Source organism: Motacilla alba, chromosome 1A, assembly GCF_015832195.1.
Source record: "Motacilla alba alba isolate MOTALB_02 chromosome 1A, Motacilla_alba_V1.0_pri, whole genome shotgun sequence".
Lineage (NCBI taxonomy): Eukaryota > Metazoa > Chordata > Aves > Passeriformes > Motacillidae > Motacilla > Motacilla alba.
In genome coordinates, this window is record NC_052031.1 from 39,117,840 (window position 1) to 39,138,264 (window position 20,425).

At 36.2% G+C, this 20,425-nt stretch overlaps 1 protein-coding gene across 13 annotated transcripts in view; it reads right to left on the reverse strand.

Annotated features, from left to right (window-relative positions):
* Positions 1 to 20,425, reverse strand: part of PPFIA2 (PTPRF interacting protein alpha 2) — a 286,609-nt gene that overhangs the window by 56,249 nt on the left and 209,935 nt on the right. For all 13 annotated transcript variants that reach the window (XM_038154171.1, XM_038154170.1, XM_038154168.1 and 10 more), the window contains 4 exons: positions 19,530 to 19,646; positions 10,138 to 10,359; positions 9,368 to 9,514; positions 7,449 to 7,583 (listed from right to left, as the gene is read on the reverse strand). In XM_038154171.1, coding sequence (XP_038010099.1) covers positions 7,449 to 7,583; positions 9,368 to 9,514; positions 10,138 to 10,359; positions 19,530 to 19,646 — 621 coding nt within the window. The remainder of the gene's footprint in view (positions 1 to 7,448; positions 7,584 to 9,367; positions 9,515 to 10,137; positions 10,360 to 19,529; positions 19,647 to 20,425) is intronic.

The following is a 20,425-nucleotide window of genomic DNA, read 5'->3' on the forward strand; positions in this document are numbered from 1 at the left end:
AAATTACCCATAACTTAAATTCAGTAGTATTATCAGTACCAAAAGTTCATACAGAAAGCAATCCTGTGATCTAGTAATTTATAAACATACACTGCAGCTTTTGATATGAAAACATCCACATAAGAAAATTCTGCTTTGTATAAATACAAGAATATTGCTTAACCTTGAAGACCACTAGTATTTTTTTCATAGTATATTCATAAAACTCAGATTCTTGCAAAATTTAAGGGAAAGCCTTTGTAATTAAACTCATTTAGAAGTGCACTTCTTGTTTCTGACCATGAAGCAGGCATATTGTGATGTACTTGAATTTATTTATTAGCTGAAACTATATTTTCTGTTTATTACAATTTGGACCAGCAACAATACTTCTATGGTCTTCAACTTATCTCTCCATTTTGCTTATTAGTTAGTTTCAGCAAACCAGTGCTAATGCACTCCTTCCTCTCCCAGTTGGGTAGTTAGAGAGATAGGGTTGAAAAAGTTAAGTCCCTGTGATTGCAGAAGAGACATCTTTCCACAGAGGGACCAAGTTTTATCCTGCTCTGTAGGGAATAGAATTTTCCTCTTTTCGAGAGCTGGGTGCATCATTGGTTCAAGGCCACCCCTTAATGCATTTCCAAGGGTCATGAGATGACTCGAAATCACCAAAGCTCTGAGAAGACTTAAGTAACTCTACCTCTTTCAAAGGCATTTCACTAAAGGGAGATACAGAACCCACTGGGGGCACCTTCCTACAAAATTAAACTCCTTATAAGCTTTGTTAGCTGACTGAGAAACTTAAAAGCAAGTTACTAAAACTTCACTGCTTCTGATGCCTGGAGAAGCCATCTAGAGCATAGGCTACAGAGTGTCAAAGGAATAAAGTAAGTATTTTTTAAAAGGACTTCAAACGGTACACCTTGGGCAGTACAAGAGCCTGGCCAAGGCTACACCCAAGATGGACGATGGGTCACAAGTTTTTAGACTTTTGTAGGTTTTGGTCCATATCACAATTACAGCTTCAGGTTATGAAGTCTCATCCTCTCAGATTGCTCTTCTCAATTCACTGTTGTTTATGAGTTTTGGGCCTGAAGCTGCAATGGTGTTCTTGGGCTGGAAAAGGATTGTTTTGCCTAACTAAACTGGGAGGAGAACTTTCTAAAACTTTATATGAAGTTCAGAGTTATATAGTAATGCACTACAGAACCTGGAAAAATGAAAGCTAAAATTTAAGGCATCACTTCAATGCACTTAATTGCAGCTTAATGCCAAATATGAAGAAAACCAAAGTAAAACCACTAGGTTCAAAGGGATCTCATTCACATCCTCTGATATGTGGTGCTGTCCTTGAAAAGAAAGATTGTCTAGTTAGCTGTACAATTTACCTTTTTTTTTTTCAAAATAAAATGTAAATTTTTCAGTCCAAACCATGCCATAGTAGCTTATCTGTCCAGCAGATCATTTCAATGCAGAAAATAATCATGATATTAGGTCTAACAATTTTTGGGAGAAAGAGAGGGAATAAAATTATTGTCAGAATTATGTATGTTATCTGAATTTCTATATAGACAACATTCTTGAAAGAACATGATGTTCCCTTAAGATTCTTATAGCTACCTATTATTTCATAACTTTTTGCTGCTTTAATAATTCAGCAAGGTATACGCTACCTTTTCATCTCTTTGGTAGAACAGAGAAATTTGAAAATTAATTAAAATTCAAGATGCCTTACAATCAAAACAAATGTCATTATTTTAAACACTGCAAATATATTAAACTATTTTATGTTTCCTTTATGTACCATTTGTTCTGAAAGTGTTATTCTGTATTACTCTAAAAGGACTGAATTATTTTTATAGACAAAATATTCAATAATTAGGCTCAAGTGCTTTTTTGGCAGAGAGAAAGCACAGGTGCACAGACTTAGTATCTACTCTGGGCTCTAAAGCTGCTTAGTGATTTTAACCACTGCTGATTATGTGCCAACTGCAGGCACAGCCCCCTGAGGCAGAGAGGGGAATCAAAAGGGCAGACAAAAACACATGTACATACTCCCATCTTCGCTGACTCACAGAAACCCACCTGCAGAAAAAGACCTCCAGGAACCAGTGTCCCCAGCTGGAACACACTCCCAAAATGAGGATTTCAACACCTCCCATCACCCTTTACATTGAGGAAGGCCCCCAACCAGGTCTCAGAGACCCCGCCAAACAAAAAAATCCCCTGTAGCAAGTCAGCTGTTAGCTAAGGGATTTGCAAATCCTTCCCTAAGGACTTTCCCAGGCCAGGCACTTAGGATTGGTATACCTGTGGCAGTTACACTTTTTTGTGGCTCATTTGTCTTAGTCAGACCCAGAGATTATAAATAATAAGCTTTTTGAGAGACCTGGCAGCCTATAAAATACTGAATGTGTCCATCCCAGCCTTGTAGTTTGAGGCATAAGGCACAGACTGAGACACCAGTGCTTGTCATGCTTCTGTAGCAGAATTTTAGGCACACATGAGATACCACAGACAACTGTGGACTTTGAGATTCCTAAAGAAAAGCTGGATTTCTTCCAACTAGTTTTACTAGGAATTTATTGAGTTAAAAACTGCAAAGTAGAGCTTACATGACTACTTCCTTGGCAGGTCTTACCCACATTCTTTCTTCAATGTAAGACTTTCAAAGATGTCTTTCAATGTAGGAGCCTGTTTGCTCCTACTCTGTATGGAAGGACTAATAAGACACATTGTGTGATATTCAGCAACTAGCATTTAAAGCATTTAGCTTTAATGAACAGAACATTCAGTTATAAATAGATTTGGGAAATCATGCATCTTAAACTGGATTAAAAATATATGGATAAAAGCTAATGATGTCTGACCTCTAGGAGAAACCAGCTTGAGTCTCAATGTTCACTTTGCACTCTCTAGGCCATGAAATAGCCAGCACAAGGTAGTAACAGCCAGGAAAACTCTGCACTGAGGGAATACCAAAGCAGCTTCTGTGATCTCTAGCCCTGTTAAAACTCTGCTGGTGCTCCTGCTGCTAATGCGCCCACAAAAAAGATGTTGCTTTCACATCATCTGTTACTGATGGCACTGCACATTTGCTAGGTCTTTGTATCTTAGTTGAAAAGAAAGAAATCCAAATTCGGATGCAGAAATCATTTGTATAATATAGGTGGCATATTTATTTTTTTTTTGTGCTGACTTGCAGAAGCAAATCTAAACTTTTCCAATGGTACCATCAATTTCCCCAGTTTTGAGATCTTGACTTTCTTAACACCTGCACTCCCCAGTTTTTCTACTGACATCTGATGCTTTAGTCTATCCTTAGAATAAGGGCATTATTCACAAAGAAAGAATGCAATACTGGACCGAGCTATGAAATTGAAGGTGAAAATAGGTGATCATGGTGACAGAGTTACAACAGCTCACAAAGTTATCAGCTACTTGCTCGCATCTAACCTGTTACCAAAATGAATTGACTCAGGTGTCCCTCTTCTCTAAACCCCAACCTTTCAGTCACTAGACAGTCACACCTTCTTTCCCCTCCTTTGTTTTCCCACTACCTTCTGTACCTCCTAAGTTTAGTAAGCAACTCCTTCAATTTAGCTTTGTCAAAGTTGCTTCTTTAATTTCTTCCACCTGTCAGGGGAAAATCTCCCAAGAAAAGGGAAGCAAAGTAAGAGGGGTGTTTTGAGAAGACAGAATGTGTTGTAAATGTGAAAATTTCTTTGGCTTCCCTCCCCTTCAAAGATTTTTTTTTTTATTTTTGCCTGTAAGAGGATTTATCAACTTTCTTCTCTTGTTAACACATCATATTTTCTCTCTCTTGTTCTCAGAGAGGTTTCTGTATTAACTCTATCCACTCCTTGTAGGGAAACTTCTTTCCCCTCTTTCCATCCTTTTCATGGCAGACATGCTCCTTTTACTTGTTTTGCAACTTCTTCCCTGCTTAAAGCAAACCACATCCCCACATTGACACAAAACAAGCATTATTTCCCACTTGCCTCCAACTCTCAAGTCATTTTTTATCACCTTTAAAATTAACTGAAGGTGTTACTATGCTAAATGTGGTTTATTATGATATGGTTTCCTCTTCTCCATCTCAGTGCTTCTCTAGTGCAGCTGAAAAGCGTGGCTGGTATTTCTGGTGACCTGCAAACAGGAATGATGGTGTAAAATGCTGACTGCTGTCTTGTGATCAGAGAAGCGACTTGGTACCTCTGCTGCACAAGCACCCAGGGGGTGAAGGACTACTAGTGGGAGTGAGTGAATGGAAGTAGGTGGATGCTGGTTGGCCCTAACAGACCCCTTCCTTGAACACATGCAAGGAGAAACTGTGTTTGACAGACTAACCATCTGAAGATTCTGGATGCTCCAGTGTCTGTCCCCTCTGAGGAAAATAAGCATTTTGTGGGATAAAGAAAGGTTAATACAGGAGGGAGGTTCTTTCTACTAGGAACTGCCTCTTCTCCAGAGCAGGCAAACAGACCAATACTGTGAGAGTGAGTAGAAGGTGGCTCAATGATTCATGGGAATCTAAATCTTGGGATACATGCTGAGAGCTGTGCTACTTGTCATGACCAGACAGGTACCAGTGTGATGGCCAGGCGGGACAGCACAGGATATGGGATCATGCTGCTCCAGGTTAGTCTGCCAGAGGCTGACTAACCCTCCAATTGTCACCCAATGGGCAAAACACAGTGGAAACAAAGCCAAAAAAAAGTTCAAATGACTCAGGTAAATTTATGGGTACTTATCCAAGTTCACTGTATAGTCCAAATTTTTGGAAGTTCACTCCTTACGAACTAGCTTGGGCACGGAAAAGTAGCAGAAAGACATATCACTAGCTTATACACACACACAAAAAAAGGAAAACCAACTAATTTAAAAAACTGAAACAATAGAAGGATGGCAATTTATATCCCTCATTTGCAGAATCCCAACCTGGATTTATTATGAGCATAAATAGAAAAAAAAATTGAATGCAGAACTGTAACATGCAACTTTTAAATCTATGGGGGTTGGGGTGGAAGTGGGGAATAAGCACAGACAAATCCAGAACAAATTTTTTCTGGTTTATCTCCACATGTAAGTAGTTTGTCTTATGTTTCACCCACAGCGTAGCAGATAACTCACATTACTTTACTTTAAGATACATATAAAGCATGTTTGGCTTAACTCACCTCTTCCATATGATTGTAACCCCATTAATCTCAGAGAAGCCCCTTTCATTGAGATAGTACTAAAGGAAGGAGAATCAGGGTTTTTTTGGGGTTTTTTTGGGTTTTTTTTTGGTTTTTTTGTTGTTTTTTTTTTTTTTGTGCAGAAACTGTAGCTGATTTGGTGGCTTCTCTTTTACTTGGTATACATAGACGCTGCACTGATCACACAGCTCAGGTAGACAGGCTTTGGGGATTCTGTAGCCAGATAATTTGAGTCCTACAGACAGCAGGTACGTTGGCACAGTCCAACCAAGGCAAAGTTAATTAAGCATTATTCAGCCCCTCAGGCAGGACCTGCAGTTGTCAGATCTGCAGCTGACCTCATGTAAGAGCACACCAGCTAGCTAACTTAAAACTAAATAAGCTGCAGTGATTACAGCATCCTTGGTTCAGTGCCTCATTTATGTGATCCATGAAAAGTAGTGGACTTTAAACTTTAGAGCTCTCAAAGCAGCACTTTAAGAAGCTCTGCAGTTTGTAAAGAAATTGTATACAAGACACATAGGCCACAGGCCTATTTAGCCTATTGGCCAAATGACAACATTCTTCTTCATGTCATATATTCCAAGGCAGCACAATTTAAACTGAAATAAAGGTCTTCAGTTTTTTATGCAATCACTGAGAAATGAGCAGAACCAGCATTACAAACTATTTCTCAGAGTTTCCCGCTTGGCAAAAACTTTGATCAAGTACATCAAAGTGAAATGGGGTGGAGCATCAGCTCTGTTCCCAGCTCTCTAACCACATCCCATGAAATAATGTAAGAAGACAAACGGAGATGTATACTGCAGTTTATGGTCACAATAACAACAGTATCTCATGGAAGTCCCTGAGTGTTCTGCATGGTTGAAATGGGATTTCTTCTTACGATTTTTGTCATTAATATATGTTCAAGGAAAAATGCAGTTGCAAGAAAAGACATGCTTGAGACTGCCAAATACTTACTGGTGGCTAATTGCTGGAGAACTTATTCAGGAAAAATCCTCTTAAAATAGAAAACAGTATTTTTAAGCTACTGAGGGCATTAGAATATATGATTAATTGCTGAATCAGAAACAATTGGAAGAAAAAAAAGTTAAAATGCCAAGAGATTGCTCTTCTGTGCACCTGAGTTTTTAATAAAATCCAATGAAATTTGTTTGGTATTTCATGTAGCTCTTTTTGCTGATTCTTCTTGCCTTCCTCCCGCCGCCACCTCCCCCAATTTTCAGTCTTTGTTTCAGATTGACACCCATTCATACAAACCTAAAGTGACAGCACAAAACCTTGATTACTGAAAGCCTTCCTTTCTTTGTTTCTTCTGCTTAACTAAATTACTTTTAAATCAGACTTTATTAATGAGCTGCTCAGCATTTAAGGCTTCACTCAATACGGAAAACATAGGACCTGCAAAAAGTCCATCAAATTTAAAAACAGCTCATCACATAAATAGAAGCATTCCTTGGCAATAGAGAAAGGAAAGCTTAGATAAACCAGAATTATATATAATACAGTGTCTTAAATGCATTTTTCTGTCTGTTTTATAGAGATGAAGCATTAACCACATTATATGTCTTTATGAAGCTGATAATACTTGAGCTATATTATTAACTACATGCACACCTGAAAGCACTGAAGGCCAAATATAAAAAGCACGCTACTGAAAAATTATCTTTTTTCTCTGTAAGACAGCAGCCACATAACAAATTTATCAGAAAAAAAAATTGAAATCCACTCAGTTTCACATTTTTCTTTGCAGATATATGATACAAAGAATCATTCAAAGCAAATCTTGTAAGCATGTACTGCAAGTTATCTTGATTTGTGTTGCACAAATGATCCCACCTGCCACCAGGATTTAATTTTATAGCACTTATTGCAATAAAACGAGGTGTTGTTTATATACATGGTATATGAAAACATCCAGAAGAACAAGTACCTGTAGGAAAGGGACTTCCCTCACTGCCTACCCTTAAATTAGAAACTCTTACACAGTAAAATGAATCCTCCTAGAGTAAGTAATGCTCAGTTGTATTGGAAACACATGACTCCCTTGTAAGCATAGCCTAGTACAACTACTTTTCCCATCGTCAAAATGCTAAGAATTACAAACACAGCATTGAAACCATTCCCATTCACATACTTATCAAGAAACATTTTCTTCTTTCAAATTGGCTCAATGTTACCTTTGTTTTGTCCTTGAGGTGAGGAATCAGACTGCAAATCAGTGTTAAACAATGGGGCTTCTGAAGTGAACCTATTTCTCAGTACCTTAGTCAAAGCTGCAATTCTCTGAGCCAGTTCAGCCTCCACTTCAGGTAAGGTTTCAGCTTTCCTCATCGTCTGCTGCAGCTTCTGCTCAGCCAGCTCCAGACGCTCTTGCAGCTGTCTGTTTTTGTCTTCCAACTGAAAGCCAAAGATAGATAAACAAGCGTAAAAATAAAAATCTATGTTAAGGATTTCCCTTCCCTTTCTAAAGCATCACTGAAATGACAGCAACACTCACTAACAGGCAAGACAACCCTTAGTGTAGGAGAGGTTACTGGAGAGGTATTAACTCAAGCATGGAACAAAGTAGGCTGCCTGTCTTACTATTGATTTGGGGCTCAAGGATCTCACAAAGGTGAATAAAAGAACTTGTAAGATGGCACTAATTAAGATGAAAAAGCTCCACTGATGGATGTGGTATTTATCTGAGCAAAATAATAGTACTGGCAGTAAAATGAGAATTTTCTAAATGGACATACAGTCCATCTTACAGAAAAACTTACATATGAGCTAAAATGGGAAAGAAGTACAATTCTGAAAGGATAGAATTCCCTGAATAAATCTCCAAACATAATTTTCTGAATGAATGGCAATCACATATTATGAAAAGTTAAAACTGACATTTCATTCATTACAATTAAATCTTATTTTACAGAGGTGAAATTGAGGGAGCTGTGATTACTGTTAGAGAGAAATAAGAGGACTTTTTATAACTGCAGCATCCTCTGACCTACTGAGATTCAGCACACAATTAAGATTGTTTTGTGGTTGCTGCTTTCTTGTTCAATCCAGGTAATACAAGAAAAAGTGAAAAAGGAGTGTGATTGTAGTTTCTTTTTTTAATCCTTCAAAAAGCATGAAAAGCTAGGCTTTTCTCATCTCAATGCTGCAAATCAACTTTAAGTCTGACCATATATAGTCTAAGCCTAGTTGCTCTGATTCCTGCTTTGAGTAGGCAGAACTCTGCAGCACAGCATGACTTACACTGGCAACAATAAGAACTCAGATACAAGTACCTTACTTTTTCCATCGTTGGGTGGTTTTTTTCCCTGACAATTGAAGATACCTCTTAAAATAGTCTAAGGAAGCTGGCAAAAGCTGGAGAGTATGAGTTCTGATGGTTTAACTTCCCTGAAGAAGTATCAAATACATATATACAAACACAGATACAAGGAGATTGTGTGCGCCTATGCGTGCAAATATATCTGCATACAATTACAGAAGCAGAGATTATCACATCACACAGGCTAATCTCCCATATAGCACTTAAAGTTGTTTAAAGACATGCTAGAAAAAAAAGTCTGATACTGAGGATGGGTTTGAATGATACAGTATGATTTATATTCACTTCATGGTTGCTTTCAGTTTATATCATAGTCTTCAAATTACAAACCAGTGTTCTATGTTCAGTTTACATTCCAGATTTGGAATCACCATGGAAACAAAGTACCATGAGAGAAAGCTGCACAGTCATGTTATAAGCTTTCTTAAAACATATTCACAGTTAATTTAGCTTCTTAAAATTGTATTTGCACTCTACTCATCTGTAAAATCATTACAATATATTGTATGCAAATTCTGATCATTTCTGCAGAAAGATATTTTTAAGAAAATAAAATTCCAAAATTGTCACATAAGAAGCAAAGATATTCCACTACTTAGGGAATAAGACTGTGTGCACTTATGCAAGACTATCAGAAAACACAGTTATTTTCAACATTGAATGTACACATTGAAATTATTGTTCACAGCTGCAGTAGCTGATCCAAAATTTAGAGATGCTGAACATTTTAGGATTTTTTAGATTAACTGATCTGTTGATTAAAACTGAGCAGATTAACCTAACAGAAACCTCTTGTAGGAAATTGTCATCAATTTTCATTGTGCATGCAGAAAACAACTGGCTGATGCACTTGCAGCACCTGACGCAGGATGGCTTCCTTGTTGGCCAGTTCATTTTCTAGCTTGTCGTTCATGTCGTGTATGGAGGTGGATTCTCTCTGAGCACTGAGGTAGCGCTTCTCCAGTGTAGTTATTCTTTCTTCCATATCTTCCTTTTGTGCCATTGCCTAATGTGACAGAAAAACACCCATCAGGAACCATGCAATTAAAATGCTACATAATTTTCTACCAGTTTAATTTTCATACTAGTAGTAGACAGGATTTTAAGATATGCTCAGTAGTATATCTTCAGTTTTAAAGAGAATTCTTTGGGATTTCCTGTAGCTATGATACAGAATCACAGGATCAGCTAGGTTGGAAAAGACCTTTGAGATCATCAGGTCCAACCTGTGTCACAACTCCACCTTGTCAATTTAACCATGGCACTGATACTATGCTCAGTCTTTTGCTGAAAGCCAGTGTAACAGGAAGATAACTAATGCCTACTAAAATAGATTCTAGAAGCCAACCATCCACACAAAGTGAGAATATCTGCCTAAGAGATGATATATTGAGAAACACCACAAATTTAAGAGGAGGAAAGAGATGGAAAATTAAATTTTATTTTCATTTATTGAGAGAAAGGAATAAATTTCTAGTACTATTTCTTAAATTTTCTGTCTCCTATGTTTAAGCGCTTTCATCAGTGCTCAGCTTTTGCTGCTCATATACATTGGACTCTATCAGTTTGCAGTGGATATCACAGGAACAACAATCAAGAAATATGAGGTGAACGTGGTGAATTCCTTACCTCTCTAATGTCTCTCTGATATTTACTGTTCATTTCCTCTGTTTTAATGAGCTCCTTTCTCGTAGTCTCTGCTTCCTGCTCTACCTCTCCCACCCGAGAAGACAGCGCAGCCAAACGCTCCTTCATCTGTGCCATTTCATAGTTTTGCTTTTCCAACAGCTCCTGAAGCTCAACAACTTGACTGGCTTCATCATTTGAGTCTATTGAGCCATTGGATAGGCGCTGGTAATGAAGAAGTAGCATTGATTAATTATGTTTTAGTGTGGACTCTAGCTAAAGAATTTCTAAAGAAAAGACTATTTTAAAAATTACCAAAGTAACTAGGAAGGGAAAAAGCATTTTCATGGTAGATAAAATAGGTACAGTTATGAAAAAATCACAGAAGGTCAATTCATATAATTGGATTCCAGAATGTAGCATCAAAGAGAGATGTAAACACTTGCATTAAGAGCAGAATACAACACATAAAAAGGTTTAGTTTGGCATTATGAATATTTGAGTACAGATCACAAAAATACTTCTAAAAATCATCAAATTGCTTTCATTGGTCTTAACTAAACTTACACAGCATTTAAACTTAAATAAAGTTAATGTTATTTGCAACATAGACCATGCTGAAGACAGGAAACAACATTAATAAATCACAAACTCGATGTACCAGAAAGTGCTTTCAATCTGGACAACAAACTGGTGAAATTTACATTGGAAACAAGTTCTGCTGAAGTAATTTATATGCTGCTAAAAGCCTTGGTGTGAATATAGTTATAAAGAAAAAAAAAAAAAGAAGTTTCCGTAACACATGCTGCATTTAGGACATGATCTCAGTAATATGATTTATATTGCAAATGAATGATTTCAGGATAGAAGTGCTTTCACCAGCAGGACTTGCTGGTATTGCTTCATTACAACAGATATTCAAATGAACCTTTTCCAGCCCAGGCTAAGCCTATGATTTCATACAAATTTAATACTCTCGTGTGGAAAAAAAAAAAAAAAAGCATAAAGAAAAGAAAAAAAAAAAAAAACACATCAGAAATATTTGATTTAACCTGCAACATGAAAAATAAAACTGAAGTGCCTAACCTGTCATTAACTTTCTTGAGCATGTACAATTTTATCAGCAAAATTTATATTATGAAACACAGGAGCAAAGTATTTTGCTGTAACTATATTTTAATAATACAGAAATACTGGTCCTAAAAGGTGCTTATTGTCCTTCAGGTTATAATGTGTATAGCAATGTAAATATGAAAAATTCTTAGCAGGGTCTGAGGGGAAACCAGCTTTCATTAGCACTTTGTATTAATATTATCAAAATATATTTATACAGAAATCCTCTAGCACATACTAGGAACATTATTTAATAGCTTTAATAGCACTCTTTTCTCAATCAGCCATAAAATGAACCCAGATCAAGACCACCTGCCCCACTGTTCATCAGTAAATAAAATTATTTTTAAAATTCACTACATCAAGAAATTTAGTTCCAAAGTTGTATTCTTCATACAACCTAATTATATTTTAGATATTTTATGTTAGCTGCTGAACCATTGTTGATCTACTTTCAGGACACCATGGTAGGATGACCATAGCAAATTAAAAACTTATTTACACTTAATCTGGTATTTTGAAAGTGTTCAATTATTCTGTTTGAATCAAAATGCTATTAATATGTAGCAGTTACAAACTAAATAGTACTCATATACTCAAACAGGGTAAGACAACCAAACCATCATACTTTGAAAATTTTGAACATTTAAGATCAAGTTTTTATTTATGACAGTTATAATCTCTTTTACAGTTACAATCTCATACAGCAATTTTATCCATTTCCACAGGTTAGCAAATTTTATCTTGCACGGAATTTGCCCTGCAGCTCTCTGAAGAGCAGTCCAGGAATGCTGCAAAGTTATAAGCCAAATACCAAATCTCAAATGCAATAAATGGCACGTGTTCATGTACCTTATGTGACATAAACCCTAGTAATTATGAAATGGTAACTTGTGGTATCTGAGAGTACGTTCACCACAAGAGAAATATTCTTTTTTCATTAATGAAGCTTTTTTCCTTAAGATATGAATAACTAAACCTCATATAAATTAAATCTGAAGAACAATTTTTTTCTACTAATTTACTTAGTATCTGAGATTTCTGGAAAGACAGGTGATACTGCAGTTACAATTTGTCTCTCACCACTAAACCAATGCTGTGATTGACAATTATGTATCAGGTGTTTTGATCCACGCACATTAACTTCCCTCTTAGTTCATTGATGAACTCTTTTCACAAAGTGCTTTAATTCTAATCATTGTTCAGCTTTGCTTTAAATTTTTGCTGTAATCATATATAGAGCTGGTTGGTATTTAATCAAATTTAACCAAATCTAACCAAATCAAATTTACCAAATTATTTTTATGGTAACAATTTCCCTTCTTCCCCTCACAAAAACAACTTCAACAAGAATGTGAAAAAAAGCTGTGTCCATAGAAGCAAAAGGCATTCTGTAGATGGTGATGCCAATTCACTTTCTGAATTAGCGAAAGAAGCAGGAACCTTCCCTTCTCCAGAGAAATTTCCTGTGGAATAAGCTGGAAGGACAGAACTGCAGCATCTTCTCTATTTTCAGTTTTAAGACTAACGTCCATGTTTGATTCTTTTTCTTGTTCTTTCTCTGGCTGAATTTTTAAAATCTGGTTGAATTTTTTGGTTTCCTGGTATTCAAGAAGCTTCTTGTTATTGATGCTGTCCATGAATTGCAACACCTTGCAATTAATAAATCAATTACAATTTTGTTGCTGTATATTAATTACAATCCTTTGTAAATAAACTATTGGTTGAATGTTTGAAGCAAAGAAATCTATTAGATCTCTGCTAATTATTACCTGAAGCACTACAGGAAAACTTTTCAGAAAAGCATACTCAAAAGAAAAGTTTCAAAATAGACGTTCTTAACTATCACATCCCTATACTACCCCAAATGGCAAAAATTAAAGAAATAGTGTCAAAATCAGTTGGGGTGGTGGAAAAGAAAGTACTGGAAGTAATCTGAAACAATTGGGAAATCTTTAAAGAAGGAATGATAAAGAAAACTTTCTAACTGGTAAAAACATTCTAGCAGAGAAAATAAAAAATGTACAGGGTCCCTAGATCTGTCTTAGAAGTTAATCACCCAGATGAAGTCTTCAACAAATTTTCGGATGCTGTCTATCAAAAGTGGTCATGAAAAAGCTACACAATGGACACTCTCCTTAAGTTCAATTAGTTCTCATGAAAGAATCTAAGACCAATGGCTACTTTTCCTCGAAAAAAGAAATGTGGCAAACAGCTCACATGCTTCAATGCTTTGAAGGTTTTTTGCTAACTGGTTCACCCAATAAAAACAGTCTATCAGTTTCTATCACATTTACTTATTGAGACTTGAATGCTGCAGAAGTGGCATCATCACGAAATTCCCCCCTCATCCTTCCTGCTTTCTACAGACCTGGCAGGTGCACACAGCTGCAGTGTGTGCTCCCCTGCTGCACACACTGTGAGGGCCTCTGGCCTCTGCTCCTGCCCCTTTCCACAGGTTTCTCAGCCACATGAGAAATCTGGATGGCATTGGACTGAAAGGCTCAAGAGAAGCTTAAGACATCTTTTCCCTGTGCTAGGTAAGAGCAAGAAAAGGCTTATGAGCAATGACGTCTCTACCCAGCAATGCAGCACTTGCATCCCTCCTCTCATGGGAAGAATGAGGGAAAGAGCAACAGCAAAAGGATGCCTGTTGTGGGTTTTGTAAGCTGGGATATTTTTGCCTTTTTTTTTTTTCTGTTATATTACCATTATCTACCACACTAGAAAAATAACTGATATAACATAAATAACATGGTGGTTACTATGGTTTTAAATATACTCTTCCTTCATAAAGAAAGCCTTTACACTCACACTAATACAGTTAAACAAGATAGGAGGAGAAACAGAAAGGATGGAATAATCATCAAGTCAGTCTGATGACAGTGATGTACTAACTATAACAGGTAACACACTGCATAGACAGAATGAGGGGATAATAGGGATTAAACAAGAAATATCTGGGGGGAGAAGTAAAATTTTAATTTCATATAGGCTGTGGAAATGGAGGAGGAAAGTAAATGTTCCCTAACACGAAAAGAATGAAAAGGAAAATAACATTGCTGGAACATGGTTTTCTTTCTTTCAAGGTCCAAAAAGCACAGCAGTAAGACAATCTGCTGCTCACACAGGAGTGTCAGCAGGGAAAAGGACAGCAAATTGGAGCATTACAAATGACCATAAATCCCCCCCCCATATTGCTGATTCTCTCTACATGAGATAAGAGGGAAAGCAGCTGCAAACTAGGTTACTAGAAAAAAACCCAATAACAATGGTAAAAGGAACACCAGGAAAAATTGTAAATTAAGCCTAATCTGGAATACTGTAGTCTCTGTTAATCTAATTCATACTGCCCTTTAAATTAAACCCTAGGAAAATAACACTGGAGGCAAACTAATTGGAGTTACACATAAGGTAAAATAATTTTAAAAAACCAAAAAAAACCCAGTAGGGACACTAGTCTACAGAAGTTCACAAAATAAATGGTAAAATTGTCCCGGGTTATTTAGCAAAGTTCTTTTCCAATTTATTTTGTAGGAAGAACTTATGTTCAATTACATATGTGGTAAAATGTACATGAAAACCTAATATTTTTAAGGAAATCCCAAGAACAGTAAAAAAGCACCTCCAGGTGATATTTCTTCTCCATCTGTAAAACATCTGACACGAAATATTTGGCCTAAATACTATCCATTAGTAATTAATTATGTATTTGTGCTAGACTTTAACCTCAGAGAGTAGTGAGGAGGAAACCAATAACATATCATGAGGGTATCGCTGAACGACCTGCAGAGGAGACAGGATTCATTAATGTGACAGAACTCCTCATTTTTGCCTCTTGGTTTTGGTAGTAGAAGCACAGGTGATTCACAGGACACCCATATGCACAAGTATTTCCATGTCAGAGAACTAAATTAAACTCTGTCTAACCATAAGGTACCTTTGAACCATTGAAAGTAATCTGAAAATTTAGAATTCTGGTCTTTTAGAACTCCTAGAAGAAACACGTATTTTTATGGTGTAAGCACTGGGTTGTGTTGGGGTTTTGTGTGTATGTGTATTCTTCCTTTTTATTTGTGGTTTTGTTTATTTAAACCCTAAAATTGTGTGCCTTGTGTCTACCCTTTTCTAGGACACTCTCTAAATGATGAATAATACTAATAGATACTTCTTTTTTAGAAGAGTATTGGCAAGTTCATTGCACTATAAATCCCCATAGCACCATGGTCCTCACATGAAAATTTGGAATATTTTGTTCCAAATCCCAAGGGAAAAAAAATACTTTTTTTTTTTAAGCTCTGAAATGATGGAGATGGTTCTTTCAGCTTAGAAAATCTGGTCATGAAGGCCACATCATTAGGGAAGAGACAGAAATACAGTTTACTTCACAAGTCAAATAAGCTTTTCTGAATTCTATAATATAGGAATATAAAACAGTAAGTAAAATTACCATCAAGGTAAATTATACAGGTCATTTACTTTTATGAAAGCAAGAGTAAAAATCAATGCTGCAAACAATAATACTTACTGATGCTGTTTGAGATGTAAGAATAAATAAGTTACCAGAGAATGCTTTCTACTATAGTGTAGAGCTCTTCCACCCTATTCCATTCAAATGTCTCATGCAAAACATTCAAAAGAAACTAACAGAGACACCTTGCTATGCAATAGGCCAAACCCAAAGGACAACTAAACAAGCAAAAGGAGCATGATCATCATCCATGTAACCAGCTAACAAACCAGAGTGTGTAAAGCTATGCCAAAACCAGTAGCATTAAATCTAAGCTGTCACAGTCATTTCTAAGTGGTTGATTGCCTCTGTGCTTGCAAATGATTCTACTTCTCTAGTTTGTTTCACACGTTTTGGTCTGTGTCAGGCAGTAATCTGATCATTAGAGGTCTCCTCTTCAATTACTCTGAATTGTCTCCAACCTCTAATTAGCTATAAATTACAACAGTCTCTCAACTGAAATTTTTCTTCTCTACCCCACTACTGATGTAAAAATAGCTACCTTCTCTAGCACTTTTCTCTCTAAACATCCTTACTTTTGTGATCTTTCTACTTAGTCATCAAAAGACTCCTAGTTTTGTTACTAATTTAAAGATCTAGAATGTCTGTTTCCTGATCAGCTTTCAGCTCTTATTCATCTTTCTGATGCCTGTGATCATCTGTCCCACTTTACTCCCTTTGCAAAATGAGGGATGGGAGGGCATTCACTTGATGGGTGAGCATTTTTTTTCTCTTGTTGCTGGTCCCTTCCAAAATGCTTGCCTGTTTCTCTTTTACACTATTAGAAGGCTTTCTCAGCTCTCTAAGACAGAAATCAGTTACTGCTCCTTTATTTTAAGGGCAACTAGCTGTTCCAACCAAACTGTACACACAAAATCAATTCTCATTTGCTTTGACTAACACCTTTTTTCTTAGTAGACTCCCTATTCTACTATTATAAATTATCTCCTGGCAACTCCTTGCAGTAAATCAGCCAGCAAAGGTCAGTCAGCCTTGCCGACAGCAATGCTGTCAGCTATCACAGTACTTGAAATGTGAGATTCCCCCTTTAAGGCTGTGTTTTAACAGGCTTAACATGTAGTAGCATATAGGGGCTTCTACTAGGTAAAAAAGGAAAAGAAACTTGCATGAATGTAAGGGACACTAATTTATAGGAAACAAGCAAAGAACAGATTTCTTGACAAAGATCTGAGAAGTCTATTGATTTATCATTTAAACTATGCATAAGCAATGCAGCTCCGTACGCTACAGTGCGGGGCACTAAGTCATGCAGCCAAACTAAACTATTAAGCAGAACAGTACTTACAAAATACTTGCCTAGACTCTTTCTGAAAGAACACTGCATACTGTCCTTAGATTCATGCAGGTTTCTAATCCCAGCTGCAGCTTTTATCCATGTTTCCTTTCACCCAATACTCCTCACCTCCCCAGGTGTGTCAAGCCATCAACCTTCATTAAGTCCCCCATAGCAGACGATTCTTTAATTAGCTTTATCAATATTAATCCAGAAAGATATTATTTCAAAAACAGAGAGATATTCACACTGCTTGTAAACAAACAAACTCATAATCTGCTTATCAAATGTATTTTGTATTATTTCTCTAATGTAGAATGTATAGGCTTTGGGGCAAGAATCACAGCTCCCAGTACTTTTTATACATCACCTTTATACATAGGTCCTTCTTTCACTCCTTTCTCTGCCATTTCACCATGGTGTCAGTTGAAAGATTTTTTTTATTTATTCATTCAAAACAAAGGAGTGTATATGATATAAACTTTTAAAAACTACAACTGGAACTTTTCTGCAGATTTCTATTAATCATACAGAAACATGCATCTAAAAATCCAAAAATAATCAAGTCCAAAAACCAGAACAGATTCTGATGATTGCACTGAAAGACATTTGCTACTTTTATTAATAGTATTTTGATTTGCACTCTGAACATTTTAGCCCACTATGTTTGCCTTGGCAAAACACCTTTTAGTCCTACAGAATACAATTCCCACAATTTTTTTGTCAATGTTTTCACAGATTTTTGCATTCATAACTTACTGATTTAATTTTGAATATTTGATTTAATTATTGTAATATGTTAGTGCTATGAGTAAGAAGAAAAAAAAACATGATTCTTAAATAAGCTATATGTGACAGCCTGAGGTTTTTTATAAAGCAAAATAGACCCAGCTGTTTAGTTCTTGCAAAAAGTAAAGTCCTTTAAAGCTCTTCTCTGTGGAAGCTGGCCTCTTTGCAAGTTTCTATATTTTCTAGCTTTTAAGTTTCTCTTTCCTAAATAATAAGGAATTGATGATGGCCACCAATGTAAATGTAGAAAGGTAGAGGACAGCTAGTGCAGAGGATGTGAATTAGAGTGCACTGGTTGATCTGGTGTCAATACAGCCTCCTCTTAACTCCCTACCCAGTATGCTTTCATTACCATAAAGAGCAAAATCTAGTAAGCAGAAACCTTTATTTCAGCATAGCCTGACCAACCTAAATTGTTTTTATCCAGAAGCATAGATGTTTTCTGGACATAATATTCTAGAAACATTCAATTTTAAAAAATGATGATAATAATACGTTATGTTAGATTTCATTCCTCTCATTAGTGTTTAAATATGCAGACTTCTTAAAGGATGGATAGTCTTATTTCTACTTAGTTCTGCTTGTAAGTAGTGAACCCAACGGCTCAAATCAGAAGACATGGTTTGCAAAGAAAGTGGGAAATCAGAGATTTTTCAACAAAGTAGTTGAATTTAAAAGCACAACTGAGTGGGGTGAACACTATCAAAATTTCACAGATGTGTCTGTAAGATTTTCCAGAAAGGGGAGTGTAGCTGAATAGTATTTGTTTACTGTGTGTTTCTCAACCATATAGATTACTCAAAGGAGAATACACATAAAATGCAAAATGTGTAAAATTAATGCCTGCTCTGTGAGTGCTCCATTGTAAATTGGATTGACTATAAAATAAATAATGATGACAGCTGTTTTTTCTAAGTATGATTTATGCCACTGTTCATCATATGGCATTACACAAAATTGCACAATTAGAGATCCAAGCAGCAGCTCTGCTCATTTCAGCTGTCTGCCAAAAGTCATGTTATGCTTTCATTTTAATTTATTAATTCTGAAGCAAGAGAGGAAGATGCTCAATTTGTTTTTTATCAATGTGGAAATCTAAGGCTAAGGAGAAAATCTTTTTTACTAAATCAGTCTCCACATTTTGTTGTCTCTCAGCATTAAGCAGCATATACTTGGCCTGAATTCTGCATACCTAATTCCTACTGAAGGAGTCCTAAGTAGCCCCTCTCTATACAAGCATGGACACAATTTGGAATATCTATAGGCAGCACAGAGCAAAATGACTTTTTCTAGTTTTTATGTCTCTGTTACCCCCTTAGGGTCTCTTTTTTTTTCAGGAATGCTTGCATATACAGCCTTCCACATATACATGCCACTACACCTTGCTCTTCTGTACATAGCTTACAAAGGATCACTCAGCAGCATACAGTACTCATAATTGCAGCATAATGCAAAAAATTTCAAGAACAGTTAGTTATAATCTATGGATCTAACTCAATACCCTATCAAAGAGCAAGGACCTGCCCATTTGTATTTGTTTTCCATTTAAACAAGCTCATTTTTTCATATTGGTTTCAGTAGGCAGACAATACTCTAAATGGACATGCCATAAAATACATTACTAAAATCTAAAGCCTGATTATTTATCATACGGATTGTTAGATTTAATGACAACTAACATTTTTATACCTTTTCATGAACCTTTTGCCCTGGTTCCATTCCTTCAATATGCTCTGATTCAGCAGACCCTTCCCCAGCTGCCATTTTCCTTTGAATGTGTGCATTTTGTTCACGCAAAGCTACAATCTGCAAAAGAAAGAAAATAAGTGGTAAATATACATAAGAAACCATAAAAATACTGAGCAGGCAATTAAAAAAATCTATTAACAATTCAATCCTATGTTGGCCATTTGTAGTATTTGCATAATTAGGCCATTATATACAGAGAGGCTTAAAACCCAAACACACGAAAGATATCTTAAGGCCATTAAGGATACAAAGGAGCAAATGACATGACAGTCAGCACTGTCTTGTCTTCTATCCTGCTTTTGTGGTAGGACACTTCTTTTAGCTTGAAAGATGAAACAGCAGTTAGCCATTGATTTTTTTTTAACACTATGAGAACAAGACTTACTCTTTTATATAGAATTCAATGAATGCCAAACTTGTGCTATAGGAAAACAGTACCAAAAGGCTATGAATCAAACCCAGGTGGTGTAAAATAAAGTGCTAGTTTTCTGTCAGCCTCCCATCTGTTAGTAACAGCAACATACATTTTGCATGGTTTTTGTTAAGAAAAGCATGGACGTTAACACCCTCTACTATTCATTGACTGTTTTAGCACACGTAGAAGTGGATTTTATTGTATTTTAAACATGTGTTATTTATTGGTAAAGCTACTAAAATTCCCATGTAGCTACTGGAAAATGTTTTCTCTCTGACTTTGTGGCTTGCTCTCAGGCAATAAACAGCATAGAAAGATTTAGGTCCTAATTTTTTTTTACATTGTATACTATGATAAGCTGGAAGATCTGGCTAATATGAACAATAAATTTTGTTAAATTGCACAGTTAGATATCTCTGTA